This window comes from Amblyomma mixtum, chromosome 1, assembly GCF_055824585.1.
Source record: "Amblyomma mixtum isolate Tamu chromosome 1, ASM5582458v1, whole genome shotgun sequence".
Lineage (NCBI taxonomy): Eukaryota > Metazoa > Arthropoda > Arachnida > Ixodida > Ixodidae > Amblyomma > Amblyomma mixtum.
The window spans coordinates 42,020,839-42,044,086 of NC_143012.1; the positions used below are offsets into that span (position 1 = coordinate 42,020,839).

Below are 23,248 nucleotides of genomic sequence, written 5' to 3' on the forward strand. Positions count from 1 at the left end.
GCGGTAGTTAGATAAAGAAAGCGGGTCACCCTTCTTTAGGACGGGCACCACACGTGCAGTCTTCCAATCGTCAGGTATGGACGCAGAACTAATGGAAGCTTGAAATATAACTACGAGGAACTTGCTCAGTGTTTCAGCGTAACGGCGAAGGAACGCGCCAGGTATACCATCAGGTCCAGGTGAAGATTTAACTTTCAGTCGGAGCAGCATGTTAAGTACTCCCTCATGCGAAATCAAATCAGTGATATTCGAAAAATGAGTTCAGTGGGTATGGTGCTCAGCTGCTGACCCGAAAGGTGCGAGTTCGATACCGGCCCTGGCACTGGTATTTCGATGGAGTCCTATGTGATGTCGGTGCACCTTAAAGAACCCCAGATGGTCGAAATTATCCGGAGCCCTCCACTACGGTGTCTATTATAGCCTCAGTCTCTTTGGGAGGTTAAACCCTGTAAAACAAAACCAACCTTATTGCAATGGTTAAAGCTGAAATTGTGATAGATATTAAATAGCTTATGTCAATCTCCCTCAAAAATTTTTAGCCAAGCTAACGTTGTACCAGAGACATCAGTGGTTGAAAACAGCCCTCCACATTTTCACTCTTAACTCATACACCAGACCTAGGGGAGAAAAAACAGATTACAGACAGCGACTTCACCCCACCTTCGTTGCTACTACCAAGATCATTGTGGTTTTTGGCGAGCCAGTGACAGCTCCTTACTGCTTACGTCACGCGTGCCTTACAATCTCGAAAGGCGCAGTTCGCACGAAGGACCGACGCCGATGTCGACGACGAGCGGAATAGGAATTTTTTTAAATTTGAAAGTTATTGCCTCACTTTTGAGAAGTTGTACGCGGCATGCATGCTCAGTGATATTTACTCTATATAATGCATGCATGTGACAGCCACTTTCAAAACCGTTTCATAGGCCCTTTAAAGGGATGCAGGTCAGATTGAAGTTTGCATCGATCTTAACGACCAAGATGCCACTTTAATTGAAGACAGCCTTTATAAGCTTGAAAAGACCTAAAAACAATATGCAAGTGTCGCCATCACTGGCCTCGAGCAAACTCCCGTAACCTCCAATAGGCCCCGCCGCGGTGGCTCAGTGGTTACGGCGCTCGGCTGCCGGCCCGAAAGACGCGGATTCGATCCCGGCCGCGGCGGCCGAATTTCAATGAAGGCGAAATTCTAGAGGCCCGTGTGCTGTGCGATGTCAGTGCACGTTAAAGAACCCCAGGTGGTCGAAATTTCCGGAGCCATTCACTACGGCGTCTCTCATAGCCTGAGTTGCTTTGGGACGTTAAACTTCAATAACCTCCAATAGCTTGTTGCGCCGGAATCCGAAACTATAGACCAACACCCAGTTTAGAAACAAACGGGAAGTTCCCTGCAGCAGGACTCGCCTGGGGGTGAAAAGTAGGCTTAGTGTCCGTAGGAATACATGGAACAAAAAGTTTCCAAAACAGTTTTTCTGATTTCACAGTGCACCTATGATGTCATCACTTCGCGGAGACATCAAAAAGTTCATTCTAGAGCAGATTCTGAAAGTATAAAGCATCATTTCGAAGGCAATGCATTTTTAAAACCCCGAAACCTGAGTATGGGAGTCGCCTGCTGCTCGTGGTACGAGACGGTTGCACGACCCTAGAAACATATGTAAGTGAAACTTACCAAATTATATTTTTCGTTTGACGGTGATGAAGAGTGTGACAAAGTACGCTTCGTCATTTCGAAGCTATCCTTTTAAAATGCCACAATAAAACATGTATTGTGAAGCCGGACATAGCCCCAAGGAGCGCTCTATCCGCTGGGTGTTTCCCCAAATCGCTCAAGCTTCTCGTGCAGTAGACATTTCTGCCGGGTGCACTACATTCCCTCGCAAATACGGCGATTTACAAAACAGCGCCAGAGGCTGGCAGTTTAACATGAGGAGAAAGGCTGTGGCGTGTCGCACTCTGACAGACTGTCGCGCCACCTGCTAGAACGGTCTTAACCTGTAAGTGCCATCGGCTGCTCCGTCCGGTAAGAACATTACAGAAATTAGACGCCGCATATCGGCGGGTTATCAATGCAGACGTATACCTGTTTACAGGACACCGGTTACGCATGTGCCGTGGCTCCGCCTATGCCACTGCGTGTGCGCAGGAGGCGTCCGATAAACCGGTATGCGGCTGCTCTTCCGCGTCAATTGCGTTGAACATTTGGCTAACCTTTAGCGTACCGTGTTACCGTTACCGGAGTACTGGTAGCCAGCCCACGCGTAGCGAACGTGCGTGCGTAAATCGCCTTCTCGGCGCCGGATGGCGCCACGTACCCGGCAGCTGCGCGCGCGCCTGCAGCATCGGGACCAATCAGCACGTGCTCAGCGGCGGTGAGCGGGCTCCCGGTACTCCGGTAACGGTAGCACTGTACGCTAAAGGTGTCTGCTGTCAAGAAGGCGTTAAAGGTGGCTCCCACAATCCCTCGGGTGATTGTTCACCCGCCTCCGTGACGTAGACACACACCTGTACAACATGCGTCACGCGGAGCCAGGCAGTAACCGCGGTGGCAGCGACGTGGCTTTCGCGCCGCTCGGCAGTGATGTCAGCCGGGGCGCGCACTTCCTGAGACGTGGCGGACGAGGCGGCGCGCAGCGGCCGTCGGGGACTAGCGAGAAGAGGGACGACGGCACCAGCGGTTCGACGCAGACCACCAGCCGGCTCTGCAGGCCGCCATGCGTGCAGACGCCCCAAGGTTCCATGTGCCACCTGAAATGCAGAAGACCTCCTGTAATTCCCGGTTCATCGGGCACGGCACAGACTGGATATGTCGGTGCACAGTTTTTCGTGCTTCTGAAAGAATGGCAGATTCTCGCAGCACTGAACAAACGGCATTCCCCGGTACAGTCTAAATACAAATATGCCTAAATGGGAGTAAAAAAGAGAGTAAACTGTCTAGTGCACTCCCTTTTATAAAAGTGCGCTGAAGGACAACTTATTCTCTTAATGCTTTCGTGTTTAGAGTATATTTAATCTGAATAACATTTGATCAGCTTGCGTAACGAAAAAAAAGGGGAGGGGGGTGGTGGGGGAGGAAAATCTACGAGATGAGAAATGACTCGTAGAAAACGATGTGTGGTGACGCCATCATGGAAACTGTATAAAACGCTTCTTTTGTCTCGGATGCTGACCGTAGCCGATTCCAGTCTCTCATGGTTGGGGAAATAAAATGAATTTAGAGAGTTACATAAGAATGTTTAGGAATTAACTTAGAATCGTCAAAATATTCTGATATATAGGTTCGTCCCAAAAACTGCCATTTTTCAGCGTACTGCACGAGACTGGAATGACCTGCCCACCGTAGTTGCCATTAACATCAACCCACTAGAATTCAAGGGGAGCGTCGCCAGCCTTTCATCTTAACATTTTTTACCATTGTTTGCCAGATACCGTCCACTCCCTCATGTAATGTCTCAACCGAGACCTTTGAGGAAATAAATAAATAAATAAATAAATCTGCTGCGGTGGCTCAGTGGCTTCGGCTGCTGATGCCAAGGTCGTTGGTTCGATCCACGGCGGTCGTATTTCGATGGAGGCGAAATACAAAAACACCCGCGCGCTGTCGGCGCGTGTTAACCACGTGTTCTGAATTAATCCGGGGCGCTCAATTACGGTGCCTCCATATCCGATGTGTCAGCTTCAAGCTGCTAACAATTTACATTTATTTTTTTTTTTACAAAAGGTGCAATTGTTTGTTTCTTCCATTGATCTACTCTCGCTCCGATATCCGAGGCGTTGCACGGCCTTTGATGGTAGTCCAGAAGGCTGCACTTCGCGGAAGTCTAGAAGAGTGCGGGACGGCGCCCATGCCGGCCTTGAAAAAAATACGGGATTGCACTTGTCTGCTTAAGAGCAAAATGTGAGAGCCTTTCCCTGTCCTTTTTTTCCTCCCTCTAATTTTTTTATTTTGTATTTGTTTTTTAGATCACTGCGGCGACCCGCATTGGAGCAATGTAAAAGCAAAACGTCCACATACTATATCGACGCCATGGCTATTCCGACGCTCAAGTGCTATATCGACGTCCACAGCTATTGCGAAGTCTAAGTCTGTTTTTGGCGTTTAACTAATTACTCCACATAAACTGAATTTCGAATTTAGCGAGATTTTTTTCACCCACTACCTATTCACTTTTTTTCATATATTTTTATAGAACGACATGAACGTGCGGACAAAATTTGCGGACACTTTTTGATGACGCGTACATAACCATATATTGCTCTTGCATTAATAAGTGAGCAGGAACCAACCTGCCGGTGCAGGGTTCGGTGTTGCAGGCAAGTGGCCCCGTCTTGAGTGTGGGTCTCTGACCCTGGTCGCAGTGGCTGGCATTCGGGTACGTCTCCGTCGCTTCACACTGAACCGTCACGTTGTGTGTGCCTGCAAAAAGGGAAGGAGATTATGCCACACTTCAAAAAAAAAAAAAAAATTGGCTGTGGCATAGCTTGGTTAAGCCTGGTAATTGCGAAGCAATACGATAGGTTCCGCTATTTTATTGGTTTCCCATGTACTAACACGGCTAATGACGCATAGACGTTGACCGTTTTCGTCGGACTGCATATTGAGCACGCCGCTTGGAAAGTCGTTCTCGTTCTTCTGCCGTCTCCGTAGCTCGCTGATGCTTCCTCTTTGCATTCTGCCGCAGTGTCTTGCTTGCTTGAGGCGACATCTGACAGGCTTGACGAGAGGAGCGAACCGGCGTTGGTGCCTACCAGCCTCGCGCTACGACGGCGCGAGATGGGGCCCCGTTTTTTTTTACACAGATGGTATGACGTCACTCCGCGCACGGCACCCCTGGTGAGAGGAGCGAGAGTTAGGCCGCCGTTGGTGCCTACCAGCCTCGCGCTGCGACAGCGCGAGATAGGGCCCCGTTTGTACACAGATGGTATGACGTCACTACGCGCGCGGAACCCCTGGTGAGAGGAGCGAGAGTTAGGCCGCCGTTGGTGCCTACCAGCCTCGCGCTGCGACAGCGCGAGATAGGGCCCCGTTTGTACACAGATGGTATGACGTCACTACGCGCGCGGAACCCCTGGTGAGAGGAGCGAGAGTTAGGCCGCCGTTGGTGCCTACCAGCCTCGCGCTGCGACAGCGCGAGATAGGGCCCCGTTTGTACACAGATGGTATGACGTCACTACGCGCGCGGAACCCCTGGTGAGAGGAGCGAGAGTTAGGCCGCCGTTGGTGCCTACCAGCCTCGCGCTGCGACAGCGCGAGATAGGGCCCCGTTTGTACACAGATGGTATGACGTCACTACGCGCGCGGAACCCCTGGTGAGAGGAGCGAGAGTTAGGCCGCCGTTGGTGCCTACCAGCCTCGCGCTGCGACGGCGCGAGATGGGGCCCCGTTTGTACACAGATGGTATGACGTCATGCCAAAGGTCAAGTGGTGCCTACCACCGCCTCGCACTGGAACGGGCTGAGGTGGTAGCTAAAGTAGTATTGCTTCGCAATAAAAGGTTCATGAGCATGTGCAATGTGCAGTTGCCCGCAAAAGTCTGGGAAACAGTGGAGCCACGATGAAGCTGCATTTTCTAGCTGCCGGAAATAGAAGCCTGGCGAGAGGGTACATTGTGCTAGTTACGCAGGACGCACATCGTTCCGTCTTTGGTTGCATATGCTTTGAGTGACAGAGAGTTTAGCTTTTGTAGCGAAAGCTACACTAGGGTAGCTAACACATTTCGCCCTGAGCCTCAGAATGACCTTGAAACGACCTTGAGATAAGTAATGGTTGCACATCTTCCTTACCATGTATGGTCCAGCTTGGTGCTGCACCACTTGACCGTGACCTTTCAAGTTGTTGGTAGAGGGCGGTAAGAAGCCACGTGCTAAATGCGTAGTGTCATGTGATTCATTTTATAGTTGTGACGTCAGGGTATGGGGTATATAAACCGGAGCTGTGCGCGCTGCTTTCGCTACGTGAAAACTCGATTCAGCAGAGTTGAACTACTGCTTTTTTCTTGGCATTCGTGTTTCGTAAACGACCACAGAGGGCGCGCACCCTCCGGTCTACCTGGGCGACGGTACCCAGCGGATGAACGCGAGACGGCTTACTCCCGTTCCTTTCTGTTTACAGTGTATGAATGTAAAGTTGAGAATGACCAATTCCGCATATATGGGCATTAACGCTATCGCATCATATCCTTATGCGGAGCTTACGTGTCTCCTCCAATTTTTTTTTTGTTCTATATGCGAGCCATCACCCGATGCAAAACTTGAATTTTTCGCAAAAGAGGCTGGGGAGGAGTCGAGAGTCTTGTGACAGGAGAGCGTGGCTTCTTTTTCTTTTCTTGTGCGCAAACGCAACGCTCATCGTTCACAGAGCGGGGTCTTGCAGCGCATCTTGATTTTATTGTGTGTCCAAAATAATTTAGGGCCAATCAATTGGATTGATGCGGATAAAAGGCGAGAGCACTCTCCTCTACCTTCTCTTCTTTTGTGCTCTCGTTCTGCATCCTGGAGCATGAACTGCACCACTACGACAACTACCGCTACTTGTAACTTCACTAAGTCACTATCATCACTAGAACACAATCAGCTATCACCTGTCACTGAAATCTCGTCAAGTTGATAGCGCCGGTGTTTCCTTATAGCATGTGCGTCATTATAGCCGCCGGTGTTTAGTCCTAGCCGCTGTTATTATAGCAGGTGACTGGGGGAGAACAGTAACTCCTCCTAAATTCCCCTTGCCACGATTGGCAAGTGGAGGATAAACATACAGACGTCGACACCGGACAGTTTTCGCCTTCATGGTCCTCCTAATGCTCCCCCGTTAAAATATTAAAATGTCTGTTCCTCATGTCATTTGGTTTAAGGTCGTGCTGTGGCAGATTGTCATAGCCCAGGCCAAGCGTACACGAGGAAACGCAAAGACGTTAACAGCGCTTGTCTTGGTCAGTCTTTCATGTCCTTTGGTTTAGTCTCGTGTTCCAGAAGATTATCATAGCTCTGGCTGACTTCTCTGCCTACCCTACCTTTGTAAGTAAACATTATCTCTTTGTGAGCAAAGTAACCGACTACAGTGGCGCAGCCTACCTCCACCGCAGGGCAGAGAACAGTCCGACATGAGGACCTTCCACGGGTGCGGAGGCTGCGAGGTATTATTCGTCTCCGGGACCGAGGGAGGCGGTCGCTGCTCCCCGGCGGCGCCCCACCGGACGTCGCCTTCCTCGACCACCGCGAACGTAGTCCCATTGCCGAATGCGGAGGCGCTGCGTTTGATCCTGCGCCGCCGACGCCTCCTCTGCAGGGCCCTGGGAGTAGCACTCTCTGCAAGACAAGCACAAAGTGCTCAAGAACCGAAGCGTGCCAGCTTATACAATGCATTCCAAAATTTTCCCGGAACTTTTCACGCCAGACCTGTTTAACTTGTTTGCCTTCCAAACGGCTCCTACAGAAACGTGTGCATATCTGTAAGCCCGCCAGAATGCTTCTATAGCCTCGTATACATGGAGCCCGACGTTGCGGGTCGGGTCGGGGTGCGCCAGATGTCGGGCTGACCCGCCCGACCCTACCGCGTATACATGAACCGGTTTTCTGTCGGGCATAAAGTCACTGGAACTCTGAAAGTACCGCAGTAGTAGTGAAAACATTTATTTTTTTTCAAAAGGAAGAGTTAGGGAGTAGGGGGATGGGGATAGATAGATGTGGAGCTTCAGTGGTCGGTATTCCCTAGTCCAGGATCCCGTTGGCCTCCGCCGCTGCCTTGGCCCTCGTCACCAGCATAAGCTGTGTGCTCGGGTCGGAGTCAGCCAGGAGGGCCTCCCACTGCTCTAGACTAGGGCTATTTACCTTTGGTAGTAAAGGGCTTTTTTCGCAGCCCCAGGTGGCGTGGTACGTTGTGGCGTAGCCCCCACACCACACGCACTCTTTCGCGTATCTGTTCGGCCACATTTTGTGATACATGGCTCTGCTTGGGTAGGTGTCTGTTTGTAGTCGTCTGAGCGTGGTGGCCTGCTCTCTGTCGAGGATATCCGCCGGAGCCGAGTACTTCTTGCGCGCTCCCAACAACGCCTTCATTGCCTCCCCGTAAGATTCTGGCGTGCTGAAGGGTTCGACCGGCAAACCCGCCCTCCGGTTCGTGAACCCTCGGACAACGGTGTCTGCCATGAGATTTCCCTCAACCCCAGTGTCAGGGACCCAAATGATGGTGTGTTGAATGCTTGTGTTGTTTGATCCATGTCTGTGTTGTTTTTGTTCGAAGAGGATACTCGCGGCTTTTCGGCCGATCCTTCCATCTCTGTATGTCCTTGCTGCAGCCTGAGAATCCGTCGCTATCCAGTAACTCAGTCCCTGCCGATTGGCTTCAGTCAGGGCTAGAGCTATGGCGATCTCTTCCGCTGCTTGTGTTGTCCTTGTGCGCACTGATGCACCAGTAACTATATTCCCATTGGCGTTCACTACTGCTACCGCCCTAGCGTTTTCCTTCGTTCTGTACTTGGACGCGTCAACATACAGAACCATCTGTTTTTTCTTTAGGAACCTGTCCAACTCCAATGATCTCGCCGCCCGTCTTCCTTCGTGGTTCTTGGGGTCCATGTTTCTGGGCACTGGTTTAACCAAGAAAGTGCTCCTAATTTGGCTGTCAATGTCTGTCTTGTCTTCGCCCTCGTCTTCTGCCGGGTATCCTAGCTTGACCAGTAGTGCACGGCCAGCGGCTGTTCTTTTAAGTCTTTCCATTTGAAATCTGAGCATGGTGTCGCTGTGCTCCTCATACGTGCCGTACACCCCCATGTTCATCAGCTTCTCTGTCGAGGCGCAGGTCATGACGCCTAAAGCTTGCTTATACGCCCTTCTGATGCATGTTTCCATTTTGTTCTTTTCCCCTTTGTTAGGTTGTAGGTACGGAAGCGCGTACGTCATCCTCGGTATGATGAGCGCAGAAGTGATCCGTAACGCATCTCGCTCCTTCACCCCTTTTCTCTTGTTCGTAATCCGGCTTAACATCCTGCATATCTGTTTCGTGGAGTGTTCCAAGAGCTGGATGGTATGGTCCCGTTTGCCTTTCTCCTGCAGCCACATTCCCAAGATGCGAAGCTTATTTGTCCTCCTTACGGGTTGTCCATCTATCTCTAATTCTATCGTTCCCCTGTCCTCTTTATTTTTGTGAAGTCTAATAAATTCTGATTTTTCTGGGGAGCACTGCATGCCGCTAAAGAAAGCAAATTGACCGATCTCATCCGCCGCTCTTTGCAATATTTCTTGCTTGTTTCCCGTCGATCCTTTTGTCGTCCACACTGTGATGTCGTCCGCATAAACTGAATGTTCGACATCTTTGATGTTTTTCAGTCTCCTAGTTAATCCAATCATTGCTATGTTAAAGAGCAAAGGTGAGATGATGGATCCTTGTGGCGTCCCTCTGTTTGGCGTCGTCTTCTTTTCTGACCTTATGTTGTTGATGCCGATCGTTGCTGTTCTGTTAGACAGGAAGGCCTTTACGTATGCGAAGATCCTCTCCCCACAGTTTGTTGCCGAGAGTTCTGTGAGAATGGCATTGTGGCCGATGTTGTCGAAGGCCCCTTTGAGGTCTACGGCCAAGATTACGCCTTCTCGAGTGCCCGATATTTGTTTTAGTACCGTGTCTCTTAACTGGAGCATCACGTCTTGCGTGGAGAGCCCCGTTCTGAACCCGAACATGGTATCCGGAAACAGACCGTTGTCCTCCATGTAAATGCTTAGTCTAGTCTTGACCACTTTCTCATATAGTTTACCGAGGCATGAAGTTAGGGAAATGGGCCTAAGGTTCTCCAAACTGGGTGTTTTCCCTGGTTTAGGTATCACGATAATCTCAGCGTGTTTCCACTCCGCCGGGACCGTGCCCCTTTCCCAGTGCTCGTTGATTAGTCCAGTCAGGCTTTCGATTTGGTCATCACTGAGGTTTCTGATCATTGCATTTGTTACTTGATCTTTTCCCGGTGTTGTGTTCCTTGTGAATGACCTGGCAGCCGCGTATACCTCGTAGTCTTTTATCGGTTCATCCAGCTTTGAGTTCCTTGTCCCTGAATATACCATGGTGCAGGGTGGCACTTGCGTGCTTCCGACGTACCTGGACCAAAGAAAATCTGTAATCTGGGCGTCCGTTCCCTGAAAATTGTGCGTGATACGTTCTATCGTTTTGCTGTTTTCTCTTTTCGATTTTGTCGGGTCTATGAGGTGCCTGAGCAGCGCCCATGTTTTAGCGCTACCCAAGTTGCCGTTTAGTTCATTGCAAATTTGGTGCCAATTATCTCTAAGTAAGTTTGCAGTGTGGTCTTCTATCTCCTTATTGATTTGAGCTATTCTGAGTCTCAATTTCCTGTTATGTTTTTGTTTCTTCCATCTTTTCGTCAGCCCCCTACGAGCCTCCCAAAGATGTAGCAATCGTTTATCCGCACGTGGAAATTCATCGGTGACCTCTAGCTCCGTAGTATTGTCTCTGTGGACCTCCCGTAGTCGTTTGGTCCACTTTTCGATGTCCGTTATCGCAGTTCTTCCGGCTTCATTCTCCAACTGTTCACGGAATTTTTTCCAATCTGTGATTTTTGTCTTTCTCTGGATTGTGCTGAACCTTGTAAGTTTAATTTGAGTTTGAATTACGTAGTGGTCACTTCCGAACTGCTCCCCGGTGTTAGACCATTCGTAGTCTAGGATATTTCCTATGATGGTCAAATCAGGGCTAGTGTCTCTTGAAACGCTGTTTCCGACCCTAGTAGGGTATCTGCTATCGGTAACGATTTCCAGCCCGTGCGTGTCCACTCCATCTAGGATGGTTTTTCCTTTCTTTGTATTCATCTTGTAGCCCCACTCTTTGTGCGGAGCATTGAAATCTCCCACAATCACAAGGTGGTTTTGTTTTACCAGGCCGATCACCGCTCTAATGATTTCTCTGAAGTCATGTCTCTTCTTGCGCGGTGGTGAATATATGTTAAGTACGAATAGGCTCTTCTCCCCGCGCTTCTTAGGTATTACCTCTATTAAAAGGTGTTCTATATCTTCTTCTGGTGTCGTGTGCTTGTGCGTAGTGACCCCCTTCTGACATAAAATGGCCACTTTTTTAAATCTTTCATCTACTATGGTGTCGTAGCCGACTATCTTCGGCGAAGTGTTAGTTTCTTGCAGCGCTATTACAGTAGGAGGGTGTTTATGCTGCATTACGTGTATGTTGAAATCGGTTTTTTTTCTAAATCCTCTACAGTTCCATTGCCATATTGTAAATTTTTCTTCTGCGTTAGCCATGATGTGACACTACTGCTGCGCCGCGAAGATCTTCGCGCTTTCGTTTAGGTTGACCTGTTCCGGTGCTCTCTTGTTTTGTCTCCTGAACAGTTCTGCCAATCTCTGATCGGTCGCGTTCAGTCTGCTCATGATTTGTTCCAGCGTCGTCAAGACTGTTTTCTGTTGCTCCTGTATTTGGTGTAGTGGTATAGTAGCATCTATTTCTTCCCTTACTTGCGGTTGTACGGCTGCTGGCCCCTGCGTGCTTGTTTTCGTCGTGGGCGATTGTACTCCGTGTACTTTTCCTCGGTTTGTATCATTTTCTTCTCTTTGTTGTCGCTGTTCTATAAACGAGAGCCTCCTTTTTAGTCGTTCATTTTCCTCTCTAAGTTCCCTGTTTGTTTTTTCTAGAGCTTCAAATCTAGCCTGTATCGAATAGTCTAGAGCAGTGGGATAGACTGGAGACTCGCTCCCAGACTGACTCACCTTCTTGGACTGCTTGGTCTTCTGTTTAGATGCGGAAGCGCCATGAGCATTCCCTCGAACCCAGGCGTTGTCGCCACCGTGGTCGGTGGTTCTCGCGTCTGCTAACCCCGGAAAGTCTCCCTCTTTGAAGAACGGCGTTCGGCTTCTGCTGCCGCCGCGCCTGTTCCGAGACGCAGATCTCGAAGATCCGTTCTTTTCTTTCGTTTCGGCTTCTTCGCTGTCGAACCACCGCGGCCTGTGGCCACCGTGGTAACTGCTTTCTTTTTTCTTGCCTTGCTGGTTCTGCTGGCCTTTCCGCTTGAGACGTCTCTTACATCCTATATCGCCCGTGGCGTGAGCTTCGCCGCACCACTCACACTTGGGCTCCCCACACTCGTGCCCGTCGACGTTGGCACGTTTGCATCTAAGACACTGCGGAATGGGTTCTGGTTCCGGGCAGACGTCTGATCGGTGCCCCTGCAGGTGGCATCTGAAGCACACCTGCTTCGTAGGTTGGTAAGGGTAAACTCTGTACAGTCCTCCCATCACTGCGACTGTCTTGGGCAACCTCGGTCCGTCGAACGCGATGAGCGCTGACTCTGACTTCCCGAGCATTCTTGCGTAGACTGCACGAATTCCCGGCGTTGCTACTTGGATGTGGTTCATTAGGACTTCTTGCGTGGTGCCGGCCATCACTCCATGCACCACACCCCGGACAGTTCCCTCCGCCGTGGAGCAGTATGCATTGAACTCGAATTGTTTGTCTCCGAGGCACAACTTCCTCGTCTTTTGCAGAGCTTCTGCCTTCGCGCCATCTGGCGTCCGGACTATTATTATGTTTGAGATGGCTTTCACCGCGACAAGCATGTCGCCGATGTATACCAGGTTGCATTCCTTCACCAGGGATTGTATGTAATCGCTGGGCTTGAAATCTCCCACTCTTAGGTTGTGGCTCTTCGGTCGGAATACGATTTTGTATCCTCCTTTCGGGAGCTGTACGAAATCTCGCCTGTTACCAGGGAGTGTCTTCAGTTGGTTGTTTGCAGCGGACGCCGGTGGCGCGTTCGGGACCATGGCGTTCGGTCCCGGCGTCCCAGGTTTCTGCTGCTGTGGCTCGCTCGTTCCCACTGGAGTCTTGTTTGCCTCCGAAGGTGTACTTGCCTGACCGGTAGCTTTCCTATCCTTCTGGGCTCTGCGCTCCACTAATTCCTTCATCACTCGCCACGGGGTCTCGTTGACTGGGTAGACTCTTGGTTGTTCTTGCGGTCCCCTCGTAGCTCCAGCGTTGTTGGTGCTTGCAAGCTCCATGGCTTGGGGCTGGTCCGTACCCGGGTTATTTTCAATAACCGGGGCCGTAATATGTGCCGCAGTCGATGCTGATGCCATGCCGCCGTCGAGGCTGCTCAGCCCCGGTAGGGCCAGCGAAGCCCATGCGTCTCCTGCTTCGGCCACGGCCGACGCTACGTCGGCGTTAGGTGTAGCGTGGCTCTCGCCGCCTCAAGATTTCAATGTCCCGTAAGTGGAAAAATATTCTACTCACAGAGATAAAATTGGTGTCCAGATGGTCCTCGTAACTTCACGGAACACATCCAATGAACACTTTGCATTAAACTGGGGTTTTCCGGTCAAGAACACTGACGATTCACGGAGCCCATGCAGAGCACGTCCGCGTTCCCGCGCAGTTGGGTGTCAACCCCCCTGAAAGTACCGCAACCAGCGGGCGGCGCGCGCGCAACATTGGGGTATTGTTGCCAGAGGTGGTCCAGCGCGGCGAGCGCATCGTCTGCTAGGCGAAGAAGGTCTCCCTTGCGAAAACCTTGAAAGCGTCGCATGACAGCTGCGCAGCCTCTCGTATTCTTTAGCCCACGGGTGTGAGCTAACAACGTAAGAAGCAGGCTCGTCCTATTTTGCTTCCGTGAGAGGCTCGCAAATGAATGTTTTCGGGGCCCAGAAAACTTTAAAGCCGGCAGGCTGCGTACATACGAGCGGGATATAGCAAAACGTTTAGTAAATCTGTTCACTTGGAAGTCTGATGCGTATAAAACGTTCCCTGTGCGCTTGCTGTTTCCCGCCTCCTGTTCTTCCCTCCGTGTGGTCAGTCGCCGGTCGGAGGCTTGTGGGAGGTAGTTGGACGACCCCAAGGTCGACGACGGGTCCAACGCTCTAACTGTGCGGCCAGATAGCCAGATAGCATGCGGGCGCGCTGTGGCTGTATTTCGATGGAGGCGAAATACAAAAACTCCCGTGCGCAGTGCGATGTAAGTACGCGTTAAATAACTCCAGGTTGCATAAATTCTCCCACTGCGGTCCACTTCGGCACCCTTCATAGCTATCGTGTCTCTTCGGGACGTTAAACTCTGCAATTTATTATTTATATTTAATCCTCATTAGCCAATATCGATGACCTGCAGGGAAAAAAAATCTCGTAAAGCAACGTCTTCGAAGACATTTATTGCTGTCACACTCACACAAACACACGACGCACACAGACGCACGCGGTGCACAAAGACACACGCGCACACAGATACGCACGCAGACACACGCATACACAGACACACGCGGTGCACAAAGACGCGCGCGCACACAGATACGCACGCAGACACACGCGCTGACAGAGACACGCATACACAGACACACGCGGTGCACAAAGACACGCGCGCACACAGATACGCACGCAGACACACGCATGCACAGACAGACGCGGTGCACAGACACACGCGCACACAGATACGCACGCAGACACACGCATACACAGACACACGCGCGCACACACATACGCACGCAGACGCACGCACTGACAGACACGCATGCACAAACACACGTACGCACACAGACACGCGTGTACACAGACACGCGCGTAACACAGACACGCGCGCGCGCGCAGCACACATGCGCGCACATAGAGACAGGCACACGCACAGAGACACGCACACAGACATACGCTCAGATAGAGACACAGGAACGCGCGCACACGCACAGACACACACAGACGCTATACTGAGCGTGCTACTTGATAAAACACGCCGTCCAACATCCTCGGAAGCACTGCGCCCCGTCGGCTCCTAGAGCGAGTGGACCATCTATGGAGGCGCCTAATCACGTGATCAAAACTGGCCAATAGGCGGCGCGGCGGCGAAGAGAAAACAGCTGCGGTACTTTCAGAGTTCCAGTGACTTTAGTCGGGCAGAGACCGTCGCTACCCCTAGCGTCGAGCACGCAAACTACACGCATGCTAGAGGAGGAAAGACGCCCAGACGAAAAGTTCCCTTTCCCGCTGCTGCTCTTTCCGGCCGGTTGGTTCGCCCGTTCACGTGCGCGCTGTCTTCGAGGCCGGCAGCGGCTCGCTTTGATTTCTAATGGGTGTCTCCGCTGCCGGAAAAAAAAAAAAATCTCCCAGCACGGCCGGTCTCGACGAGCGCGCTTTCTCGCTCTCTTCTTACGGCCTGAGCAGGTGCCGAGAAAACAAATCATGGTGAAAACCACTATCCAAAGCCGGGGTTTCTAGTGATTCCGGCGTTTTTTTTTTTTTGAAAAGGCGGTCAAGTATCTCCCACGATCGAAATTCTCGAAGTCTTGTAACTAATCACTGAACCACATCTAGAAGATTCACCCGTCCTATGCTGCCCGGAATGGGTTGACAGAAGCCACACCAAATTTAACACACCTCATTTCTGAGAAGTTTTTCCGAATTTTTCTCGTCAACTACACAAAGAAATTGACAAACCAAAATGACAAGCCGTCTGGTTTCATCCACAAGCCAACGCGAAAGCATTTAAGGCTGTAACTGACATCCCTTGAACTGCGAGCCGCACAACAATGTTGTATAGGTCATTACAAGCAGCGCCTGTTATTGTTTTCAGTCCTTCTAAGTATGTGAAACGATATCGGAATTCCAAAGAGCAAAGGATCTTTCTGATCTGGTGTGTTTCACGCAGTGAGAACAGATGGCACAGATACTTCGAATGTTTTCAAACGGCAAGTGCTATTATTTTATTCATACATTTCCAAGTATCAACAGAGATTGTGCCAGCCCTGAAGATGAAAATAAATGTTTTCCTAACCGTGGCTTCGCCCTGTAATATCTTGCCTCACTTTTATTCCTGCTAGACGCAAATGATACAGCCCTATTCGCTAATACTATGCGCCATCATTGCATGCCGACTTCAATGTTTTGAGATCCATCTACTAGTTCCCTGCTTTGCGTGCCGATAGCAGTGGCTGCATAAGATTGTCGTCAAGTTCTTCTTCAGTACTCGGAGCAGCCGTTCAGCAATATGTGCAAAGTAACCGAACCAGGCCCCGGAGAGTTGCGGCGGTAGATAGCAACTGCCCCTCATGCACAGGCCGTTAAGAAAGAGCGCGCGCGCCGAGTGCTCCGAGTTCCTGCACAGCGCCAGCCAGACCGGAGAGGAGGCAGGAGAGGAGGCGCTAAGCCGATGCGGCAGCGTATACATGCTCCTTCCAGCCGGGTCGGGCAGAGCCAACCTAAAGTCCCTAGATCAGCTTTGCTAAGTAGCGACAAGTCCCTCCTCTCCTACCGCCCTTTCCCCTGCGGCTCGCGTCGTCCGCCATGTTCTTCCTGACGCGCTCCGATGGCGCGGTTGTATGCACTGGAACGGCGGACCTTGCAGAGTCGCGGCTTTGCTGTAAGGGGCAGTGAAAAATGTAGTAAATGAGCTTGGTATGAGAAGAAGGGAAACGTGCCAGTAATGCGCTCCGAATGTGATTTGCGTTCAGTTTTGTCGGAGACAGCGAGTGCGGCAAAACTGCAGTTGTGGTGCGGCGGCCAGTTCGCGAGAGAACACGGACACGCGTGCAACTTTATATATAGCATATTATTGCAAAGACAACCAACGGCGGTTTGTGGCGGTTTGCGGGGCAGTTTTGCTGGCCGGTGAGAGAATATTGACGGGACAGCAGTGCATTTGTTTCTTTATGCTAAGCTTCCTCAGAATTATGGGCTCGAATTGATCTTCAGTAAAATGGAGCTTTAAAGAAGGGTAGTCGTATTAGGAATATATATGAAGATGAAAAATACAAAAACCTAGCTGTGCAGGTGAACACACTGAAGTCCCTTCATGAATTTCTAGGACAGACGGAAGCCGATGTCTGCGGGGTGCCGGTATGCACGAAATAATTACGGTGCTGCCTCGCGGATTACTTGTATGGTGGGAATAGAATGAAAGGAATATTATGGGCACTGGATGCTGAGACTGACCGTTGGTTTCGCACAGCAATAAAATTCCTTTGCGCCCGCGTCACAAACTTTTGGCACGTAGAGCACTTGTGCAGCAGACACTCCAATAAATCAGACATGCTATACGCGAGTGTGAACACATGTAAATTCATCTAATTGGAGCGCGAGTTATGTACACACCGCCAATCTTTAAGAGTACCGCGCGAGCGTCGACTGGACAACGCCTTATCATGGCGCGGAGCGCGAATCAAGCGAGAATAAGCGCATTTGTTTCAGATGCACTGGTTCTCGCTCGTTTTGCCGCTCAGCGCTGTCATCAGGCGCTGACAAGCCGGCTGGTCGACGGTCGCGCGGTACTATTAAAGAATTGGCAGGGCGTACCGCAGAACACTTCGCAAGAGGTTACGGTTTCAGGGCGCATTACTGAGCGAAAAGGTTTTGGCTACTTGATCTCAATGGACCAGCTGCAGTAGGTGCCGGAGTGGGGCCGTAGGCTGAAATACGCGCGCATACTTGCACTGACATGCATGTTTACGAAATGACAAAGGCGGACAGCAGCGCGTAATCAAACAATCGTCAAGCATAGTGCGAGCTGGGAGCTTTAGCAATTCTGACTCGCCAGCCAAAGTTTGCTACTAGAGCATCGAATCTCAACGATGGAAAACAGGAATTGAGCTTACATCGTATACGATGTAAGCTTGAAATTTTTTCTCCCAATCCTGTGGAGCCACGCTTTCTGTCGCACAATATCGTTCTTCGCCAGCGGCACTGAAAACAACGCCAGTCCTTTTCCTGACTGGGTTGAGTACCCGAAGGTGCAACAGCCCGGAATTTCGGCTGCTGCTGCGGACACAAAAAAAGAGCCCGATAAACTAAAGTGACTTCCAGCAAACAGCGACAAATATAAAGTCACCTCCACTGAATGTCCGTGGCCAGCACAACTATACTGTCACGTTGTAGTGACGGCAGTCCAGCGGTCAGGAAGACAGCAACAAAACTTGCAAACGAAGCTCTTTATTTGTGCTGACTTGCGCCCGCAAAACAACTGAATCACTCGGCGGCGCCGTAAGCAACAGACGTGCTCGTCAGTAGCCGAACTACGAAATGCCGGCCGCTCGCGGCATCGCTCAATTTAAAGCCGGCAAGGAAACTTCGAGACAACCAGGTCAGAATCATCTACAGTAATCTGGAAAAACGTATACATGCAGCTCTGCACGACTGCGATCAGTGGAGGTTAGTCCGGGCGCTTCTCGCGTCACGAAGAAACGTAGCGTGCAAGCGCCGTCAAACTATGCAGCCGGACGACTTAGGAAGAACATGGCGGAACGGAACTAGTTCCCAACCGGAAGTGGGCGCTGTCCAATAGTGTGCGTCGGCGGCGCCGCAAACGTTTTCGGTACTTAGCTTTTTTTAGAAAAGCTCATAAAGGGACTTTAAGCCAACCCACCCCCTGCAGTCGGGCTGGCCCTGCTCGACTCGACGGTCCCTTTGCTCGACCCCCTAGCGTATACATGAGCCCGACAACCGGTTCTCGGCCCGACAGCCTGCTTAACCCGACTTTTGTCGGGCTCATGTAAACGCCCAGTATAAGTACCTGTACAGGCCTAGTGGGCCGCCAGACTCCTCATATAAGAACCTGTGCACGCCTGGTAGCTCCTAGATAGCTCCCTTTACACCAGTATACGCCTGTTTGAAGCCATACGGGTGTATTCATAGGTGCACCTATTAGACGTGACCTCGGAACCGTCAAAAGGCTGCGCTGCAAGCCTTATTCTAATAGAGATCTCTCACACACAGTATACCGTCTTACCACCGGGCTGCTACACTCGGGAACTGCTGGTAGTGCTTCGTTGAAACAAGCATTAGTTATGGCGCCACTAATTTTAGAGCGAAATGCTCTACTCCTCCCATGCTGAGCCTGAAGGCCAACTGGCTCTTAGATTTGACCTCTAACGGGAGGCGCGCCGCATGTGGCTATGAGGTCATGCCATGTGACTCGCCGACGTCACAGCTGCGCACTTGGCGGCCGCTCCTCCTCGCCAGTTGTGGCATGTGATGTGTCACGTGATTCGCTCTTGCGCTTGGCATTCACGTCCGCCGCTGCGCCGACCACCGCTCTGGACGCTCGCTCTTGCACTTGTGGCACGAGATGCATCACGTGTCTAACCATGCTTAACAGCCACTTTTTTCCCCGGTTGCCAGCTATCAGAGAATGATGTCCACGCGTGATGATTGCGGTAACGAGGTTTAGGCTTAGCTTTTTAGGCGCGCATTTGGTATACGCCGCGTATTCACAACATCTGCCATAGAAGAGGCTGATCCTCCTGGTGCTACAGGAGGCTTTTTAAGGCGAAAGCCTTTAATGGCTCATACTGTCGTCCGTTAACAAAGCGTGTCACAAGTGTTTAGCTCGGAAACTAAAAAAAGAAGAGCACCAATGGTTGCTTCAAATACAGGAGGAAAAAATGAACCTAGAAGCAAAGTTTGATGACTTTAGGTTAATTAATTACAGGCAAAAATGTCGAAATAGCGCGGACGTCGATATAACCACGGGAAGAATGTGACGTCACATCCAGCCGAAGTCGTCACGGCATAGTGAAAACTGTCACAAAATGGTCGGAAAAACGTCGGATTTGTGTCAAACTAGATGAAGAAATGTGTAATTAAGCGAAATTAACACTTAAGATCCCCGAAGGATGTACAATTTTGTATCGATATAGCCACGGGAATGGTGTGACGTCACATCCAACGGAAGTCGTCACGGCATCGTGTCCTCGGCTTTCGCCTCTCAACACTTTAATTGCCAAAGTGTCCACGCAATTTTTTTTAGGGCAGTCCTGGCCATGGGCGTCCGGAGGGGGGGGCAAGGGGGGGCGGCTGCACCCCCCTGGAAAATCACTCACTCTAACCGTGAGTGATGGCCGCACACCAGGGGCGGCGGTGCGCTCAGCAAAAAGAGTAAAAGCGGCCCCGCTTCCAGCTTTGGGTCACATCTGCGAAGTGCCGCGTCCGGGGACGCGTCGTTGCAGACATACAGCGGCACCGGCGAGCATGTGTTTCGAGGCGTCTTGAGATGGGTGCCTGTTTCTTTGATCTCTAGAGAGATAGCCACACGGAGGCAGACAGTGCACAATCCGGCCACCGATGAATTCTTCAGGAGGGAGGGACAAATCAGCCGTGTCCACCCCCGCTTTGTCGGGCTGCTCAAGGGCAAGCAGGCGATGAGTTGGCGCCGCCGCCGCTCGCTGTCTCCTCCGATCCACGGGAGAGCGCAGTTCGGTAGAAGCGCCGCTTTCAGAATCTTCGGCAAAGGGGATTAGCAGTTGCTTTTGTTCACGGCGACGCAGTCTCCAGAGGCGCCCCCACACCAGCGTTCCTTGCATCTTCTCCGGAAGCCAGCGCCTTTGGTCAAGGCAGCCCGATGGCGCCTGCCTGGCTCGCCTGGCTCGCCTGTCACCTCTGGCTGGGCCTCAAATCCCAACAGCGCCCATGTACTGTGCGATGTCAGTGCATGGTAAAGAGACCCAGGTGGTCGACATTATCCGGAACTCTGTACTACTCCGTCCCTCATAGCCTGAGTCGTTTTGGGGCTCTGAACCCCATAAAAACACACAAAACAAATTTTCCGACCGGAGTGGCGAGTGTCCCTTCCCCTCGGAAGTCGCGAGGCGTTCCTTTCACCCCCAAAGTGCTATTAGGAACGACGACAACAAGTCTCGCCGGGTGGCCGCCAGCACGCCTGTTTCTACTGTGTATGGCTGCTAGCGACTTGAGGGTGATTGCTTTCGGGCCTGCCGCCATGGACCACAAGCACCGAGAGGACCCAGGTGCCAGCTGACTTCAATTACGGAGTTTGCCCGGTTGGAGTGCAGGAACAAAACCAGACCCCCTTCACAAAGTGCCTGCACGTGTAGAACGCCGCCGCCGCCTCGGGGAGACGAACGTTATCTTCCCCATTTGCCGTGACCGTGCCAGGGAACAAAGGGCCTCGTCTCCGGTTGCTCTTTGGCGTGCCCAAGCACCGCGACAAGCTGGCGGGCCTCATCTCCGACCCAAGCACGAGGAACCACTTTCGGCGTTTTCGTGACCTCGCGTCTGGCCTCGAGCGGCGGGTGGCATTTGATGATCAACAGATGTCGGTGACCCGCAGAAACCTTCGGCTGGCCGGAGGCCATCACCTACCGCCGTCAGCGCTACCTCGACGACAACCTTCTTTCCCTCAGACTCCACATGTGAAGGGGGCGTGACCATGAGTGCAGTGTCGTGTGTGTGCGCACAGGTGAAAGCTCTAGGCCCCTCCCACTCCGGCAAGGGCGTCCTCAACCTAGGGACTTTAGGGAACAAGAAGGATATAAAACTCGACAACGGATGCGGCAGAATCGTCTCACTTCTAACCACCAATGTAAAATGTAAATAAACCTATTCTCCTTTCGCCATCTACCTCTTCGCTCAGCGGCACTCCTGTCCTGAACCCTCAACTCCAACAGTGCGTATTCGGGGATACTGCGGCAAGTAGGCCCTTGCATGTGTGCGCGCCTCTGTGTTTGTGCTTCGGTATTTTTAGTGGCCGGTTGTCAACGAAGCTGAGAACAATCAAGACAGCGGACGAGAAAACGACGAGCGGCGAGTAGTGTGTGTGCAAATACTCGACTGTGCGGTTGCGCGAGCAAGATGGAGCGAGGTGTATGAAGCTGCGAGCGTGCATTTATCTTGTAAATAAGTTTTCGTTGTATATATAGTCATTTTTTGTTTTCAACGTACGCATTCAACCGTTTTTTCAATCAATGTGTATATATTTTTAACACTACCAACCCCGAAGAACTCCATAGCCAGCTTTGTCTCGCGCGGTTCCGAATGATGGACATTCGGCGCTTCTTCAAGCGTCAGCGGTTGTCTGACGAAGCGTTATCCAAATGCGCCCCTGCAGATTCTGGTGTGATATGTGACAACGGTGTAGCATTTGAACAGAGTGATGCAAGCTTTCATCACCGGACAGTAGCTGATGTCGTCGACTCCATGGAAGGGACTCAGTCAACAGTGAGTTCAGGTAATGCAGCAGGCCGAGATGATTCCATTTCTCCTTTCTTGGGATTTAAGTCCGGATTTGACCAGAGCGATGCAACCTTTCATCACCGGACAGTAGCCGACGTCGTCGTCTCCATGGAAGGAACTTCACCAGCGAGCTCCGGTCACGCAGTAAGCCGAGACGATTCCTTTTCTCCTTGCTTGGGATCGAAGTCCGGAGACAACATCAAGAAAACAAATAACTTGCCTCAAGAATATGACTTAGGAGAGTTTCTAGGCAAAGCTAAACTCACTGGCATACCGGACTTTTTGAAGTTACGTCTTCTTACTAAGCCATGGTCACCAAATGTTACATACGATTTTAAGAAGGATGTAACACCTGGAAAGAGGCCTTTTCGACATCAATGGCTGGGAGATTACGCCCCCTGGCTTGCGTACTCAGCGACAGCGAAAGGCGCTATTTGTCGTTTTTGCGTCATTTTTCCTCCACGTGTTCACCGGGGTACTCAAGGAAGTTTTATCGTGCGCGCTTTCAGTAACTACAGAAAAATGCACGAGGCGTGCAGGGATCACGTAAAATCCCAATGGCACCAGGAGGCAATGACGGCCTCACAGAACTTTATGGATGTGATGAAAGGCAAGCAGCTACCCGTTGTAGAGCAGCTGAACAGAGCACTCCACGCGCAAGTTGAAAGGAACCGTGAGAAACTATTTCCAATAGTTTCCACCATTGTCTTTTGCGCGACGCATGACTTGCCAATTCGCGGCAAGCAGTCCGATAGTGGAGTCTTCAATGATCTGCTTGACTTTCGTGTAGAAGCTGGAGATACTCTACTTCAGGAGCACTTCGCTTCTTCTGCTGGCAATGCCAAGTACACTTCTGTCCGCGTCCAGAACGAGATCATCACAATCTGTGGCGACATCCTGAAAGAGCAGATAGTTACCGAAGCTAACAAAGCGTTTGCTTTTTCCGTTCTTGCTGACGAAACTGCAGATATTTCAGGAAAAGAGCAGATGTCTATAGGCGTTCGCTTTATTGACAAGGCGGGAGCCGAAGTGTGCGTTCGAGAGCAGTTTTTGGGATTTGTAGAGCTGGAGCAATTAAACTCCGCTTGCATCGCCGCGGCAATCTTGAAGTTTTTGACGAATGTCGGGCTGATTCTTTCGAACCTCGTTGGACAGGGGTACGATGGATGCTCTACAATGGCTGGAAAAGAAGCTGGAGTGAACAAAATTATACAAAAACAGTTCCCGAAGGCACTATTTTTCCACTGTGCAAGTCACAAACTAAATCTTGTCATCAACGATCTGAACGACGTCTCTGAAATTCGA

General features: G+C 51.1%; 1 protein-coding gene across 1 annotated transcript in view; it reads right to left on the reverse strand.

Annotated features, from left to right (window-relative positions):
• Positions 1 to 23,248, reverse strand: part of LOC149366127 (A disintegrin and metalloproteinase with thrombospondin motifs 18-like) — a 179,814-nt gene that overhangs the window by 1,966 nt on the left and 154,600 nt on the right. Inside the window, exons 22-24 of the mRNA XM_089548866.1 lie at positions 7,072 to 7,305; positions 4,288 to 4,417; positions 2,506 to 2,748 (exon numbers count right to left, since the gene is read on the reverse strand). Coding sequence (XP_089404992.1) covers positions 2,520 to 2,748; positions 4,288 to 4,417; positions 7,072 to 7,305 — 593 coding nt within the window. The 3' untranslated portion in view covers positions 2,506 to 2,519. The remainder of the gene's footprint in view (positions 1 to 2,505; positions 2,749 to 4,287; positions 4,418 to 7,071; positions 7,306 to 23,248) is intronic.